General features: G+C 57.9%; 1 protein-coding gene across 3 annotated transcripts in view; it reads left to right on the top strand.

Annotated features, from left to right (window-relative positions):
• The first annotated feature begins 129 nt into the window (after positions 1–129).
• CCDC85C (coiled-coil domain containing 85C) overlaps positions 130–17416 on the top strand; it is a 79907-nt gene continuing 62620 nt past the window's right edge. For all 3 annotated transcript variants that reach the window (XM_061181239.1, XM_061181238.1, XM_061181237.1), the window contains exon 1: positions 130–1007. In XM_061181239.1, coding sequence (XP_061037222.1) covers positions 209–1007 — 799 coding nt within the window. In that variant the 5' untranslated portion in view covers positions 130–208. The remainder of the gene's footprint in view (positions 1008–17416) is intronic.

Here is a 17416-nt window from a genome sequence, read left to right as displayed (position 1 = left end):
CAGCGGTCCCAGCTCGCCGAGCCTCGAGACACGCGGGTTCCCGGGCGGCCCGGGAGGGCGCTGCGTGAGGGCGCGCGAGGCGGCGCGGGGCAGGCCGCACGCGCCCCTGGTCGCCCCCCGCCCGCGGGCGGACCGGCCCAGCGCAGCCCCGGCACGGGGAGCGCCGGCCGGGCGAGGGCGCGGGCGATGCCGCGGTGACGGCCCCGCCATGGCGAAGCCCCCGGCGGCAGCGGCGGCGGCGGCGGCGTCGTCGGAGGAGCTGAGCCAGGTGCCGGACGAGGAGCTGCTGCGCTGGAGCAAGGAGGAGCTGGCGCGGCGGCTGCGGCGCGCCGAGGGCGAGAAGGTGGGCCTCATGCTGGAGCACGGCGGCCTGATGCGCGACGTGAACCGGCGGCTGCAGCAGCACCTGCTGGAGATCCGCGGCCTCAAGGACGTGAACCAGCGGCTGCAGGACGACAACCAGGAGCTGCGCGAGCTCTGCTGCTTCCTCGACGACGACCGGCAGAAGGGGCGCAAGCTGGCGCGCGAGTGGCAGCGCTTCGGGCGCCACGCGGCCGGCGCCGTGTGGCACGAGGTGGCCCGCTCGCAGCAGAAGCTGCGCGAGCTCGAGGCGCGCCAGGAGGCCCTGCTGCGTGAGAACCTGGAGCTCAAGGAGCTGGTGCTCCTGCTGGACGAGGAGCGCGCGGCGCTGGCGGGGGGCGCGGGCGGCGGCGGCGGCGGCGGCGGCGGCGCCGCCGGCTCCCGTAGCTCCATCGACAGCCAGGCCAGCCTGAGCGGGCCGCTGGCGGGCGGCGCGGCCGGAGCGGGGACCCGCGACGTGGGCGACGGCAGCAGCACGTCGAGCGCCGGCAGCGGCGGCAGCCCCGACCACCACCACCACGTCCCGCCCCCGCTGCTGCCCCCCGGGCCGCACAAGGCCCCGGACGGCAAGGCTGTCGCAACGCGCAGGTCCCTGGACGACCTGTCGGCGCCACCGCACCACCGAAGCATCCCCAACGGCCTGCACGGTAAGGACGGCACCTGCCGGGCGGCGCGGGTCTCGGGCCCAGAGTCCCTTCCCCCGCGGGCGGCCGCCACTCCAGACCCCTCCTCCAGCTGGCATCCAGAGAGATCCCGAGCCCACCCGCAGTGGGGTTTTGGGTGGTGATTTTCTGGTTAAGTGATGGAGGCGTGTCCCTGCCCCTCTGAATACGCGGCGGGCCGGGGACCGCCAGACCCCGGAAAAGTTTCTCTCCTGCGGAGTTTATCAGTATCAGAGTCTGGCGCTGTAGGGCTGGCTGGAGGCACCGCATCCCTGCCTGGAAACCGTTGTCCGGGAACGGGAAGTTTTTAATGGAAAAGAAAGAAAGAAAGAAAGAAAGGCCCTTTGAGGGAAAGTGAAATTCCCTCTCTTATCTGGAGCAACAGGCAGCCCCAAACCTAAGCAGTGTTGACCTGTGTGCTGGGGCTGGAATTGCACCTGACCTTCTCCCTGCTGCCTGCCCGCTGGGAAGGATCAGAGGCAGGTGGGCCAGGGTACCCGGGGCTAAGAGCCTTCCTCGTTTGCTGTTAGTCCTGCCTTTCTCAGGGCTCAGGGACCTTTCTCAACCGAGGCTCTAAAACTTTCCAGAGGAATACGGGCTTGGAATGAATCCTGGCTTTTTGTCTCTGCAGGCCTCGGTTTCCGTATCTGTAGAATGGAGCCGGTAATCCCTACCTCCTGGATTTGAGGTGGAGATAAAAGCCTCTGAAGGGTTTGTAAACTGTTGGTCACCTTACAGGAAGTGCCACAGTCGTCTGCATTGGCCAGGGTGTGGGTGGGAGGACCTTTGGCCTCAGGAAAGCTCAGCTACTGTCGTCTTCCACGCCTGGGTGACTGTCGGGCCCAAGGCAGAGGGCTCTGTAGGAGCGGAGCAGCCGGCCCCCATCCCCAGCCCTCTGATCAGTGGTTCTTCCTGCTGCCTGTCTCCTCTCCCACCTCCCTGTCCTTCCACATTTTTAGTGGCTTGGCTGCTACTTCTGGTGGCAGTTGCTGCTGCCTGAACTATTTGCCTGAAGGTGGAGATTAAACAGCCCTTTCTGGTTCCCTTTAAAGGCTTTCCTAGTTCAGAGAAAGTGTATCTAGGCTTTAAGTGACTGTTCTTCCCCAGAGTGACAGCCTGGGGGTGGGGTGGGGACGGGGCACTCTCTCTTTGGTTTGGTGGCCAAGTGGCCTCTGCAGGTGCCTGGGGCGGGGGGGGGGGGAGTGGGGGTGGCCTGGGGTGGGAACTGGACCCGGGGAGGTGGGGTGATAGCCCAGCACCGTTTTTCCTTCATTTACCTTCCCAGCCTGTGAGTTCAGGGCAGGACTAGGTTTAGAGGGATATTTTGTTACTGATTAGCAATCTAAGGCTACAACTTGGGTTTCTCTCGGTAACTCTGTATCCACTCCACCTCCCACCAGCAGTCTCCTTAAGGCCAGTGGGGAGTAGCTCAGCGTCAGGCGGTTTAATATGTTAAGGTTGCACCATCTGGGAAGCGAGGAGTCCCAGGCCCAGCCTCTCCGGCCTCGGCTTCTTGGGGGCCTTGGGAGGGTCAGATTTCTGGGCCTTGGTTTCCCCGAGTGCAGTACGAGGCGGGGGATTGCTTGTGAAATGAAATGTTTCTGGTTTTCAGCTGCGTCATCAATGACACTTGGCGAGGGTGATTCTCAGCAGGGCATTGAGGCGCCGGAGAGTCAGAGCGTATTTGCTGAGAAGTTCTGTCATGTTTTGGACGAGGAGACGCGGACCCTGTCTGGCTCAGGCTTTTGCTGCCTCAGTGAACGGAGCAGGAGTGGAGGATGGGACTCTACCTGAGGTTCCCACCCCACTGGGGGAGGCGGGGACGGGTGGAGCTGTAGGGTTTCCTGCAGAATCCATGCTCCCACCAGCCCCATGCACACTCGGAACAGGACTGCCACAGATTTTGTGGTGGCAAAGCTTTGTGTTGGGGTGACGTAAACATTCAGCATTATTATTATGAATTTCAGTTATAGGTGGGATCGCTGTCGTTTAGTTTTGTCTCATAAAGTCACGCGTGGCCTTGAGATATTCTCCCAACAATATGAGTAGGATGCCTGGAAACAAGGAAAGGCCCATCTCTTAGAAACCACTTTTCTGTACTTGGACCTGTAGTTTTGAGCGGAGAGCGAGCCAGAGATGAGGCAGGTAACAGGCCTCAGTCTGGGTGGTGGCGAAAGGCGTCAGATACGAGGCTTGTGCCTCGGGCCTTTATCCCCATTTTACAGCCAAGCAAGTGGAGGCTCAGAGAGGTTCTGAGCGTTTCGTGGGAAAGCAACTGAGATTCAAATGTCTCAGTCCCAGTTGCCTGGGTGGTGCCCTGGGGGTTCCTCTACTGCCCAGGCCGTGGGCTGGCTTGCATCTCCGGCAGCCTGCTGTCATTGTGGCCGATAATGTTCATCCGCAGACACTGCTGGCTCCCTATTCTTGGTTCCTGACCCACGTTTGCCCTCCATCTCCCATCCTGGGAAGTGTCACTTCCTTATCGGTGACCACTGAGCAGATGGCCGATAACCCCATCACCCAGAGGGCTCAGACTGTCTCGTGTTCGAATCTCCACTCTTCCCTCTTCTCTTTGGCCACTTACTTAACTGCCCGGAGCCCCTTTTTGCTCTTCTTCTGTAGAGTGGGGCAAAACCCAAAGTGCCCCCTTTATCCCTACGCACAGTGGGCCTCGACAGTTGTCAGAATCCTTGCCGTGCATACTTCTTCCAAGGCTCCTCATGAAAAAGAGAGGGACCTGTTGGGGCTTTGCCAGATAGACATCGGTGTTCTCTTTGAAACTCTGTTTGCTGTTTAGACAGACAGCTCTCTTGAATGTTTGCGACTGAGCCGGTGTCTGGTGGCACTTGCGGATGTGCTGGGGAGCAGTGGCCCTGTAGTCCTCTCTCGGAAGCTGCAGGGTACCTGCAGCCCTTCCGGATGCCGTATGGGCCCTAAGCAGCTGTGGTGGGTGGTGGCCCGTCGGTATTCCAGGCCGTCCCTGGCTGGGGCTGGGCCTGGTGGGCCTGTGAATGGGGATGCAAATAGGCTTTTCTCTAGGTTGGTTTGTTTTGTTTTGTTTTGATAGAGGTCTGGGCTGGGCTGACTAAAGTCTGGACTGGGGCGCTCTTTACTCTAATCCGGTGGGGCAAACTGAGGCAGGCGAACCCCAAACATCAGAAGGTCAGGTTTGCCACTTTGAACTGATGCAATTTTCAAACAAAAGTATTTTCAACAATCCTCCCCTCCCCCTCCCCATCCTGGGTGTCCCACCTTCTTTCTCCCTTCCCCCCACGTCCCCATTCACAGCCGTCCCAGTCCCCCCAGCACACCACGGGGTCCACTCCCCTTTAGCTAACCCACAGAACCCGGGGCCTCCAGCAGCCTTTGTGTGGGCCCTGTTTACTTTTAAAAGTTTGGATGAAAAATTTGAGCTTCTCAAAATGAGATGGGTTTGTCCTCCTGCTTGTGTTTTTGTTGGTTTAAAGGGAGGATGGAGCAAGGGTGGTCTGGGCCTTTAAAAAAAGACAGAGCTTCTGGCCCTGAATAGGTCTTTCATGAGGGGCCTCCCAGCTCAGCAGCTCCTGGGCAGGATGCTAATAAGGCAGCTTTTCCTAGACCCAGCCAGGCCTGGGGGCAAAGGTCAGTGAAGACAATGGGGCAGGTTGAATAAGCTTTTCCCCCTCCCTCCGCATCCTGACCCTGACCATCCATCACTGGCCTTGGGGTACCAAGCCCCCAGGGCCACATACCAAAGGGGGGCTGGTGGTGAGGAGCTCACTGGCCTGTAACCCAGGGCAGGACCAGGGTGTGCCCAGCACTTCACAGTTTACCACAGAGGGTGTCCCAGTCCCAGCTCCATTCTGTTCAGAGCTCCCAAATGGTCCCATATCGCAGGTGGGGAAACTGAGGCATGGAGCGGTGTGGTGACTTGCTCCCAGTCCCGTGGGCTGGTTGGGGGGGCCTGGGATCATTCTGGGGAATCAGTCTTGGCCTCCGGTGTCAGTCTGGGCCTGCCGCCCTGTGCCTGCTGCCCCTCTAGACCGGGACAGCCTGAGACTCCCATGGGAGACCCCCACCAACAGTGGAAAGCTGCCCGGAGCTTGGTCCTGGGCCGGGCCCCCTGTAGATGGACCCAGGCAGGATGGGGCGGGAGCTCCAGGGGCTGGACCTGTGTAGCAAAGGTGTGGCACCTGTTCTCAGTCCAGACCCAGAGGCTCAGTCGTGCTGTCCTGCTTCCTTGCATGACGTTCTCGGCTCCGGAGATCAGTGGGATGGGGAAAGCACAGGCTTCCGCGCACGGAGTCCCTCCTCACTTATATTCTTCATTCCCTCGCTTCTCTGCCAGGCTGGTTTCCCTCTGCTGTTGTGGCCCCAGCAGACCCCTTACCCATGGCCTGGCCTCTGAGTTCTTAGGACACAAACTTGGTTTCGTATCGTTCCCGGAGCAGCGTGATTAGCAAGGAAATCCTCTGCTGCTCATAATCTGTGTTTTGCACCCATGGGGATTTTCCGTGCCGTGTTTGTCCTTGTCATCAGCACAAGGAATTGGAAGCCTATGACCCTGCTCGAGTTCCAGGACCCCTGTGGACCTCTGTTTTCTCATCTGCAAAGTGGGAAGCTGTTGCCCGCCTTTCGGTTGAGGGAGGAGGGAGTGTGGTGATGTGTGTAAACTGTGCAGCGTGTGTGAGGTGGCAGCTTACTGCACCTCGAAGCCTCATCTGTGTCTCGAGGATGATACTACTCTGGTCCTAGAACTGAGCCTTAAAGGATGGGTTCAGTGACCCTCCACTGTCACCTGGACCCTGCAGACTTGCCTCCTCGGGATGGGGATGGGGGACCCCCTGACACATGCTCGTGAGGGGGGGCCCTTGTGCCCACCCTGTGTCAGAGCCAAATGAGTCCTTGTCTAGTTGAACGGAAGGGGGGTGGCATTCCAGCAGCAGCAGCAGGTCTGCAGGTGGATCTGGGCCATGGGTGCCGAGAGCCCAGGGCCTGCGAGGGGTTCTTATGACGCGTGGGGGAGGCCCGGGGCCTGGAAGCCTCCTCGTGGGAACAGAAAGAACCGGAACGTTGAGCCGGGGGAAGAAGAGCTTTGGGGCTGGAGAGCTGCTGCTGGGCGGGGAGAGCTGTCAGCCCAGCGGGGTCGGTGCTGGGTGTAGCCCCCCAGGGTGGACCCCCAAAGTTCCAGCGATTCGGATTTCAGCCCTCACAGACAAGAGCGGTCCAGGGGGACTAGGTTGCATCTGGAGGTGGGGAGCTCCCTGTCAGGGGAGGCATGCGAGCACAGGGCATTCCTGAACCCGCTGTAATGGGACACCCAGAGAGCTGGGCATCGGGCTGTGTGAGTACAGAACAGCGAGTAGAGAATAGTCGGGGAGGTGGGCGGGTAGGGCTGGGTGGCTGAGAGAATTCACCCTTCAAGCAGGAAGGAAGACAAGAGCAGACGTTTATTGAGTGGTTACTCAGTCTGGGTTCTGAGTGCCACTCGCGGTGATTCATGTAGCCGGGCTTGGGGAGCGGCGGTTCCGGAGCATTAGCCTGGGATCCGTCGTGGTGGCGGCCGGGCTGGGGACAGAGGGGCAGGAAGCTTGGGGCCTCCAGGGTGGCGATAGCTGTGACCGTGGTCATGGGAGAGAACCTTCTCTGAGGTTCTTAGATCAGGCGGGTCTGCCCCCAAGCCCTGCCCCCAGCCCCCGTCTGCCTCCTTGTGACTCCTGACCTGTGGGGTCAGGGGTCAGTCCTGAGCCGCTGGGGGGCTCGGGTAGAGTGGCACCTGTGGGCGACAAACTCTCTTTCTCTGCAGCCTCACTGTACCTGCCCACAGAAGAGTTACACCCACGGTTGCTCTGCCCACACCTGCAACCTGGGTGCCCGGGATCCAGGCAGGGAGTGCTCTGGGATTTCATCAGAGCTGGGGAAGAGGTGGTTCCCATCTCTCTGGAGCGAGGCGACGAGGGGACCCCAGTGGCTCCCCCAAAGCCTGACGACAGAGGAACAAACTTGTCTGCTAAAGGGACGTGATGCTCCTTTGATCATGAACAGGGAGGAATGGTGCCCCTCTTCCCAGGCACCCAGAGCTGGGCGTTGTCACACGTTCCCCTCTTGCTGTCCTCTGCTGCCACAGGCCGGCGGGGGCAGGTGGCTGGAGTGTTATAGGGCAGGTCTGGAGCTGGGTCAGTCCCCTGGCGATGAGTGCCTGCCTGCCCTTGGACGGGTCACTGTTGGTCTCTGCTCTCTGGGGAGCAGGGCAGAAAGATCAGGAGTTTTATCGATTCGTTTGTAAGAGTTCTTGGGATCACCCTGTGTATGATGTTTAAACAGAGGTGCGGAGCATCGTTTAACTAAAGCAGAAGCCGGGAGCCCTGGGACGTAGGTGAGGGTCTGTTTCCCTTTCCTCCTTCCTGCTTCCCCATTGGCCAGAGGCCTTCGTCATTTGTTATTTCCTGCATTCAAAGATGGGCTTTCCCCTCCTCTGTGGCAGTGCAGGGTGCATCTTAGAGTCAGTGTGTATGTTTACTGCACGGTCTTCCCCTCCCTTACTCTGGAAAATTGGGCATCTGTGACTGATGGTATCTTAGAGTGGAGGAAATTCCATGCCTGGGAAAGCCGGAAACCCTGGAGCAAACTGCCCGGAGCCCTAAAGGCACTCAGAGGAGACTTGGAAGGGAAGGGGGAACCGCCCCAGGCTTGGCCACAACGGTGCTGAGATGCACTGGGGTCCCCGTTTCTGCTGAGGAAAAGGCTCAGAGCAGTGAGGCAAGTCACATCAGGTCATGTGGGGTGGGGAGGGGGCCGTCCAGTGTGAGGCTGGAGCCTGCGCCCGCCTGTGCCCCCCTCCTCCCCGTATGACTATTCATCAAGCCCCTTTCACTCTCAGAAGTGCCCTAGTTTGGCTCTCAACCCCTTCAGGTGTGCCGGGAGCTCAGCGGAGGGGGTGGCTGAAGTTGGGAGCTGAGATGGACCTGGGAGGTGGAGCAGGTCAGTACAAGCAGAGGAGAGCAGGGGAGAGGCCAGGCGTGGCGGGAGGAACATCTGGGCAGCAGGCACATCTGGCTCTGAGGGCTGATGGGTGACGGGGCCATGCTGGGCAGGTGGGGTCTGTGGCACTCCTCCCACTGTACCTGCATTCTCCCCCCCCCCCCCGAAGTCCCTGGGCTGGGCTTCTCTAGCTGTGAGTGGTTCCAGCTGTGACCTTCTCTGAGCGTTTTTCCACAGTTACGTGTGAGGGGTGCACTCAGAAACCGGTACTTTTACATAGACCATCCCCTCCCTTTCCCCTGTGCCCCACTTACTACATACACGGGTGGCCCCATCAGCTGATATGGTCACCACATCTGGGGCTTTGGGGACACGGCTGTGCCCTCCAGGGCTGTTCTGTGTGGGTTAGATGACACAGAACCAGCAGCTTGAGCCCACTCGTGACCTGACCTAATGCAAGCCCCTTGTTTGCCCATCTGTAAAATGGGAAGCTTGGATGGGCCCCGCCTAGGGTCCCAGAGACCCTAGCATCCTCTACAACTGGCAGAGCCACAAGGAAAGGGCCACCTGCCCTGCCCATCCTGCCTCTTGTCGTTACCTTTGTGGTTAGGTCTCTTGCCTGGTGGCTGGTCCTCAGCTTGGGGCAGGTCTGGGTGGTGGCGGTGCTGTGGTTGCCATGACACACAGGCACTGCTCTGTCCAGCACTGGCTTAGACCGAGACCCCTGGCTGGCCAGCCTGTCATCGTGAGGGGCTGTGGTGAGTGCCCCGGTGGAATTACCTGCCTCTGCCATCCGATCGCCTCCTGCAGGGCTGGGTAGCAGGTTTGGTGCTAGAGGAGAATGCCTGGCTGTGGTTCCCTGGTGTGGGGTTGCCGGGATGAGGCCGCCTGTTCTGGACTTTGGCCATTTGCTGTCCTATCTCTCCCCAAGTCCATAACCTTCCCCAGGGCGGGGTCCAGTCTTCCTGGCACATGGTGGGTGCTCAGTAAATGTCGGGGTGAGAAATGGGCAGCCCGGAGGCACTGGACGAGGTCTCCCTCTTGTTTTAAACCCGACAGTGATCAAGCCACTTGGGCCACTTGCCTTTCTTTTTTTCATTTGTTCCATTTGGCACCAAATGGTCTTCAGCTACTTCAAAACAAACAAACAAACCAAGCTGGCCCCCACTCCCAGGATGATAACTTGTACATCCCGCTGCCCCTCCTCTCCCCAACTTCCCTGTTTCCTTTTAACAGTTGCTAAAAAATACACGTTTGCTTTTTTTGTTTGTTGTTTTTGGTTTATTTTTATTGTTATTTGTTTAATTAGTTATCTATTTTATACATATTAGTGTATATATGTCAATCCCAATCTCCCAATTCATCCCCCACCACCCCCCCCTCCGGCTTTCCCCCGCCCTTGGTGTCCATACGTTTGTTCTCTATGTCTGCATCTCTATTTCTGCTTTGCAAATGGGTTCATCTGTACCATTTTTCTAGATTCCACATAATACGCATTAATATACGATAGTTGTTTTTCTCTTTCTGACTTACTTCACTCTGTATGACAGTCTCTAGGTCCATCCACGCCTCTACAAATGACCCAATTTCATTCCTTTTTATGGCTGAGTAATATTCCATTGTATATATGTACCACACCTTCTTTATCCATTCATCTGTCGATGGGCATTTAGGTTGCTTCCATGACCTGGCTATTGTAAATAGTGCTGCAATGAACATTGGGGTGCATGTGTCTTTTTGAATTATGGTTTTCTCTGGGTATATGCCCAGTAGTGGGATTGCTGGGTCATATGGTAGCTCTATGTTTAGTTTTTTAAGGAACCTCCGTATTGTTCTCCATAGTGGCTGTATCAATTTACATTCCCACCAACAGTGCACGAGGGTTCTCTTTTCTCCACACCCTCTCCAGCATTTGTTGTTTGTAGGTTTTCTGATGATGCCCATTCGAACCGGTGTGAGGTGATACCTCATTGTAGTTTTGATTTGCATTTCTCTAATAATTAGTGATGTTGAGCATCTTTTCATGTGCTTCGTGGCCATCTGTATGTCTTCTTTGGAGAAATGTCTATTTAGGTCTTCTGCCCATTTTTTGATTGGGTTGTTTGTTTTTTTAAGATTGAGCTGCATGAAGCTGTTTGTATATTTTGGAGATTAATCCTTTGTCTGTTGATTTGTTTGCAAATATTTTCTCCCATTCTGAGGGTTGTCTTTTCGTCTTGTTTATGGTTTCCTTTGCTATGTACACGTTTGCTTTTATCAGTGGTTCCCAACCTCGGCTGCATATTAAGATATCACCTTGGGGAACTTTAAAAGATGCCGGTGCCTGGACCAGCCCCCAGAGATGGGCCCCAGTTGGTCCTGGAGGCTCCCGTGGTTGTAGAAGCTTCTGGGGGTTCTGCTGACTGCAGAGCCACTGTGGGAAGCTCTGGGAGAGAAGCTGCTGGGCCCACAGGGCTGCCCAAGCTGGAGATGGCCCATCAGCAGGTGAGCCGGAGGCAAGGACGCTGCCCCTCACTGGGGCATCACGGAGCCTGGCCCGCAGGGCGGGGAGGCTGGTGTCAGCTCACGTTAGCCGTGAGGGTGAAACAGGCCCATTTGTACTGTGCCTTGCTGACATTTGCCGTGTGGATGCCCCGGGAGCTGGCTTTGGTTCGCCCGGCGGGGCTGCCAGGCAGCAGCGGAAGGCTGGGTTTGAACCTAGCCTTGCATTTCCTGAGCACCTACCCCAGCTCTGGACACAGCCCGGTTTGCTCCCCCAGCTCCCCGCCCTGGGAGCTAGAATAGGCTGCCAGGCATCGGCACGGAGGCGCCGCCTTTTGCCACCCCTGTTGTGGGGTGCTGGGCCGCCCCAGACGGGGTGGGGGCCTTTTAAGGCTGCGGTCAAGGGGGCAGAGGCAGGCTGGGCCAGTGGCACCGAGACGGCAGCTTGGGAGAAGAGCCGACCCATTTCCAAAAATAGCCCATCCACTGTCAGGGGAAGCATCTCTTTGTCTTCCCAAATCTGTCTTTCCGTCGGCTCCCGGGTTGTAAGGCTAGAAGGAGGCACGCTCTTGTCTTGGAATCAGAGGCTCCGGGAGCCGCCCTCCCACCGCCCCCCACAAGGGCCCGATTGTCCGGCGGCCCTGAACGCGCCCGCCTGTCACGGAGCGCGCGGCACCGGCTCTTCTCCCTAATGAGCCCGCGCTGGGAGTGGCCCTTTGTGGCGGGTTCCGGCCACGCTGCCTGTGCCAGGGCTCTCGGAAGGCTCGATTTCCCGGCCGCTTCACATCTCTCGGAGCTGATGGGACAATGGGAGGCTCCCGCCGTGCCCTTTCTCCTTTTTTTCTGTGTTTTCTGGAACGTGCACACACCACTCTTATACGGGACAGAAAATTAAGCAGCAGGTTTCTCCCTCTCTCAGCACCCTCTGCCCTGGCGGGAGGGGCTCCCGGCTCTCCTCGCCTTTCCCAGCCCCTCCCGTGGGACCTCCCCCCACCATTGTCTCCCTCCTCTTGTTCCCGGGTCTCTCCGGGCTCCTTCCCCTGAAAACAGGCTCATGTTTCCTAGTCCAAAGCAATAAACAAAATCTTCTCCTTTCTGTTTTCCTGCCCCCAGCTCCCTTCCTTCCCCACCCAATCCTCCGAGGAGCACCAGAGGCCCAGCCCACCTTCCCCCCCGCAGCTGCTTGGCCTCTGGCAGTCCTGGACCCCGGGACAGGCAGCTCCAGCTTGGTCCAGTGGCCTGTTCTCATCCTGACCTCTTGGTGGTGTTTGATGCCCACTCTGGGCTTGTCTTCTGGAACAGGGCAGTGTGGCTGGTCACCGCCGACCTCGCTGGCAGCAGCTTCTGGCTTTCTTTAGCTGTCTCCTGCCCGTACTGGGAAGCATCACTCCCGGGCTAAGCCCCCAGCCTTTCCCTGCCTTTCGCTTCTGACCTGGAGACCCAGCGGTCCAGTGTCATCCTGGTCACCATCCTGTTGACTCTGTGCCCTCTGAGTTTGGGCCCCTTCGTCTCACCTACACTCCTGTCCCCTCTGCCTAACGGGTGGCGACCCCACTTCAGGGTCTCCTGGTTCTAGCCCTGAGCTGCCCACTAGTCACATGAGGCTGTTTCAATTCAATTTAATTAGGACTGAGTAACAGGAGCGTTTCAGTTTCTGAGCTGCGCTTAGCCCCCTTGCGAGTGCTTTGCACCTTGTCATTGCAGAAAAGGAACATCTCCGTCCTTCCAGAGAGTTCTGTTGGCAGCGCTGATCTGGACAACTCCTTGCTGCGCCGTGAACTGCACTTGTGCACAGAAGGGAGCTCTATGTGTGAGCGTGGTGTCAGGGACTCTGTCCCTTCCTGCCAGGCTCCACGCACGACCCCAGTGTCTGTTTGCCTTGCCGGTGCACAGCAGGCCCTTAGGGCTTCTGCTGGCAGGAATTGCCCTTTCCTCCCTCCTGCACCCACTGAGATCCCGCCCTTCCCTTGAGGCTTAGGTCTGCCCTTAGAGATGGGCAGTCACAGAATGTGTGACCAGCAGCCCTCGTCCACTCGGCGTCTGTAGGAGCCTCAAGCCAGGCTCTTGCCGTTTGCCCGGCAGCCATGGATGCCACTCCCGCTGGTGGCCTTGTGTGTGGGTTCACATGTATGTGTAGGACACCCAAGCCCAAGAGGCCACAGGGCTCCAGGAGGCTGCAGAGGTCTCCCCCGTAGAGCCCAGCCCCCCGCTCCCAGCCACCAGCTCCTTGTCCTCGAAATGAGGCCAAGAGGCCTGCGGGATCCGAAAACAAAGAAAATGCCTTTTCAGACGGTGGGGTGAGGTGGGGTAGGTTGCAGGGGAATGGACACAGGCCCTCCCCTCCCTCTTCTCCCTCCCCTCCGTGTGCAGAGGAGGTTGCAGACCTGCTCCGGCCGGTCACCAGCTCTGAGCATGGTCCCCCCTCCGGCCCTCCATGCGTGGCTGTGATGGGCAGCAGGCATTCGCACCATCTCGGGGTTAAATGCGCTGCCTGGGTCCAGCTGCGGGTCATTACGCCAGCCGGTCCCTGGCGGGTGAAGCCATTACGCACCACACCTGGTGCTCTGGCCCTGGCCTTGACCCCACTGGTTACTGCCCTTCCTGTGCCCTTGAGCCCACTGTTGGGTGTGTGTGTGGCGGGGGGTAGTAGCATCAGGGCAACCAGTGAGATAATAGCAGGATGGCTCCTCCAGGCCCCCTCCCCCCTTTGAAGGCCTGATGAGGCACTGGCTTGGCCCCGGGAAGAGGGGCTCATATTTGGGCTTCCCTGACCTTGGGGGCCAGGAGGGTCTGAGGAGAGCCCCATTCTAAGGCATCTTGCTCTGGAAATGCAGTTGACGGTGGTGGGCTGGCGGCAGGGGGCGATCCTTGGTGTCAGCTCCCTGGAGGTCCCCAGCACCCCGTACAGCCGCTGGGCCCCCGTTCCTCCTGCTGTGTCCCCTCCTCTCCTGAGGGCATTTCCTGGCCTGGGGCCGAGGGTTTCCTGTGAGCCCTGCTCCACGCCCCCCTGCAGCCCCTTCAGCCCCCCGCCCCGCCTGTGGGAACTCCTGCTGACCCGGAGCAGCTCCTGAGTGTGGTCAGGAGGCCCCAGGGATGCTCCCTGCCCTCCCTCCGAGGTCCCCGCCCTGGAGGGTGGTCCCCAGCACGGTGCTGTTTTCATCTTGCCTCTCTCCCTGCAGAGTCCTTAATCCCTGTCCCCCGAGTTAAGGCCTCGTTCCCGTGAGCTGGCCTGGTTGTGGGCAATGTGATCCGCTCCCAAGCGTGTGGGGCTGAAACATTGTGGGTAATGCTGGATGAAAAGACCCCTTGTTTGTGGTGCAACCCAAACTCATGAGCGGGAAAGTGGCAGGGGGGGAGGTCGGGGTGGTGGCTGGCCCCCCGAGTCTGCCCCCTTGCCCTCCAAAAATGCGGCACAGGTGGGGGTCACTGGAACCTCCTGGCCTGGGGCTTTATTTGGGGGGTTGTGATGGGAGGGAGACACCCGGGTCAGCTCAGCCTACTCTGGTCCCTCCACAGTCCCTGCTGCTTCAAGGTCAGCTGTGTCCTGCTCTGTGCTGACCTTCAGTGGACACACGCTCAGTGGTCTCCTTAATCCGGGCATGACAGGCTTCGGGGAGCCCTGGGCCCCCAACATGACTGTGCACTTATGCAGGTTCTCAGAGGTGGAGAGTGGTCTGTGGCCCAGGAAAGATCCAGAACCACAGTGGGAGGGGTAGTGAAATCCCTCCCTGAAGCCTTTAAAAAAATTTTTTTTTAAAAATTTATTTATATATATATATTTTAAAATTTTTGTTCAGTTTCTTTTTTAAAATTTTTACTGAAATATAGTTGATTTAGTTAGTTTGTGTTGTGTTAGTTTCAGGTGTACAGCAAAGTGATTCAGTTGTACATACATATAAAAATATACTTTTTTTTTTACATTCTCTTCCATCGTAGGTTATTACAAGATGTTGAGTATAGTTCCCTGTGCTAAACTGTAGGTCCTTGTTGGTAATCTATTTTATATACAGTAGTGTGTATATTGTAATCCCAAACTCCTAGTTTATCCCTCCTCCCCCTTCCTCTTTGGTAACCGTAAGTTTGTTTTCTAAGTCTGTGAGTCTATTTCTGTTGTGTAAATAAGTTCATTTGTATCATTTTTTTTTTAGATTCCACCTATAAGTGATATTATATGATAATTTTCTTTCTCCGTCTGGCTTACTTCACTTAGTATGACGATCTCTAGGTCCATCCATGTTGCTGCAAATGGCATTATTTCATTCTTTTTTATGGCCGAGTAATATTCCATTGTATATATACTGCATCTTTATCCATTCCTCTGTCAGTGGACATTTAGTTTGCTTCCCCTTGAAGCCTTTAAAAAGTAAAAATGAATGAGCTTAATGCACGTGCCTCGCCAGGAGGCTCCATGCAGGAGTCAGAGAGTGAAATCTAAAGGCCGTCTTGGTTTGAGCCTGTGGTCTGGCGGGTGTGGATGTTGAGCTCTGGCTCACGCCCGCCCCATCCTCTGTTCTCAGAAGTCACACCTCTTGTTCCTCTTTCCTGAAGTTGTCTGTATTCATGTGAGGGTTTAGACTTGGGTAGATGTTTCCACGTACATCTTTGCTTCCTGGACTTTTCTCTGCGTGTTGCTTCCTTTCTGCCTCATTTTCTCTGGGCCTCAGTTTACCCAGCTGGGAGATGAGATAGTTGGACCAGGTCCATGGGGGCTCAGAGACCCTGGAGGAACTTGAGAAAGTTCTAGATGCAAGGTCCTCCCTGGGTATCAGCCTTGCCCTGGTGGCTGTTCCCAGCCTGGCCCCTTCTCCCCATGCAGCCGAACCAGTGCCACTGGGCCTTTTTTACTGTATGACATTCCTGCCATGCTGGGGCTTTCAGCATCCACGGTGGCCCAGTTTCTAATCTCAGGCCCTCACCTTCCAAGTGCTTGCCCAGGTGGGGGACTGATCTGACCCAAAATCAGAAAGCAGTGGCCAGGAGGGATCGCTTGCTGCCCTCCTCCACCGCACCCACCGAGGCTTTGCTTTCCAAGCTCCGCCCCACCCCCCTAAAAGGCACACATGCCAACTCCCTGCGGCTGTGGGCACAGCAGCCATTGCCAGCAGGAGCAGAATGAAAATGGGAGTCTTCTAATTTCCTTCTTTTGAATTGCAACCTTGATCCTTTCTCTCTCCTTCTACAGACCACGCCTCTGGTGACCTTTGAATAGGTCTGTGGGCTCCCTTTTCTCCGGCTGAAAATATAGGCGGTAGTGCCTCATTTGCCTTAATGAAAATGGCAGGCTTAGGGCCCTGGGGGGAGGGGGAGGCCTGGGGGCGAGGAGGAGGCGGTTTGGAGATTGGACTGCTGGGCCAGCACCCAGCCTATGACTTTGACTCTGAAAGGTGCTCATTCACTCACGTGCAAGCTGGTGTTTTCAGCCTCCTGGATGCCAATGGGGCAGGGCAGCTTTGGGGGGAGGGGGGAGTCCTGCGTCCAGCCGAGAGGCCATGTCTCCCCGTGTCATCCCCACTGGCCCTTCCGTGGTTTGCTGATTAGTGCCTGGAAGAAGCGGAAAGGACGGTCACAAGGGGAGAATGGGGTCTAGGAGGCCTCAGCGGGTATGCGGGGGGCTTCGGGTAAGGGGTGGCCAAGGGGAGACGGAAGGGACGCTGAGCTGGGTTCTCTGTGTTCCCCACGAGGACGGGGAGGGCGACGTGGCTTTGATCCTCGCGTGGCAGACGTTTCTGAGGCTGTCCGTGGTATGGGCCTCTGGGCGTGAGTGACTGCCTGCCTGCTGCTGTGTCCTATTTCCGCACACAGGAATGAGCCTGCGGGAGGAGGGGTCGGCCCACCGCGGGGACAGGGAGGTGGGGAGGGGCAGGGAATCCTCAGGTGCACCTGCTCTGCCGTGACCACCTCCCCACGCGCGGTGCACTCGGGTGTCGACCACACCGGGCCCTCTGCTGGTCCAGTTTGGCCGGGGAGCCCCTCAGGCAGGGGAGCGGTGAGTGACAGTCTGACCTTGTTGAGGCCTCTCCCCCATCCTCCCCTCCCCCTCCCAATCCTACGGCTCCACTTTGTCACCAGTGAAGCAGACCCTTGGGTTAGGGATCTCGAAGGGCCCCTTCATAGGGTGTTGGAATAAATCCACATACGCCATTCTCAATTTTTTTTCTTTCTAGCGCATCAGAAAACCAACATACACAACCTCCCTCAGGGGTCTTGAACGAGGCTTAGTTCTGACCATTACCTTCAGGCACCGAGGCGTTTTTGGTCACGATTCATAGAGGACGAGGGGGGAGAAGGTCTTGGAAGGGAGAGTGACCCATGGCAATGGGGCTGTCAGAGCCCAGGGAGTCCTGCTCTGAGCCACTGGGCACTGGGCCTCCCCCGAAGCAGGTGGCCGCCTCGGATAACGTGCCCTCACGTCCTTACTGCTGTCCTTAGGGTTTATCCTTTTAATACTCTGGGTGCGTGAGGTGTCCAGCAGGCCCGGGAGGGGAATTTGTGGGGAAGGGGAGGTCCCAGTGGGAGGCTGCCCTGCTGGGGGGAAGGTGAGGTGGCCTGGCCGGGATCTGGGCCCCTGCTCTGCCTGTACCTGTCCTGCTGGGACCATCCCTCCTACCTCCCCCCCCCCGCCCCCACAGGAGCAAACAGAACCCTGGGCCAGGAAGGCAGGGACCCACCCTCGCCAGCTCCGGAGGTTTGCCTGTGGCTGCAGGGCTTAGCTGTGGCACGCCAGCCCTGAGGCTGCCCGGTAGGATTTGGGGACCTGGACCGGCCGGCAGCGGCAGGGGTGGTGGAAGGGCCAGTGGGGCCGGGGCCGGGGGCTGCCTCGCTGGCACAGCACTTTTCCTCTCCACGTCCGAGAGGCTCAGACAAGGAGATGCTTGTGAGCCAGAGAGTTGTGAGTTGGCATCTGGAAATGATGCCTCATTACAGAGCTTGCTTCCTAAAAATGCGTGCATTTA

This window comes from Eubalaena glacialis, chromosome 2, assembly GCF_028564815.1.
Source record: "Eubalaena glacialis isolate mEubGla1 chromosome 2, mEubGla1.1.hap2.+ XY, whole genome shotgun sequence".
Lineage (NCBI taxonomy): Eukaryota > Metazoa > Chordata > Mammalia > Artiodactyla > Balaenidae > Eubalaena > Eubalaena glacialis.
This window is presented reverse-complemented; position numbering and strand designations above follow the sequence as displayed.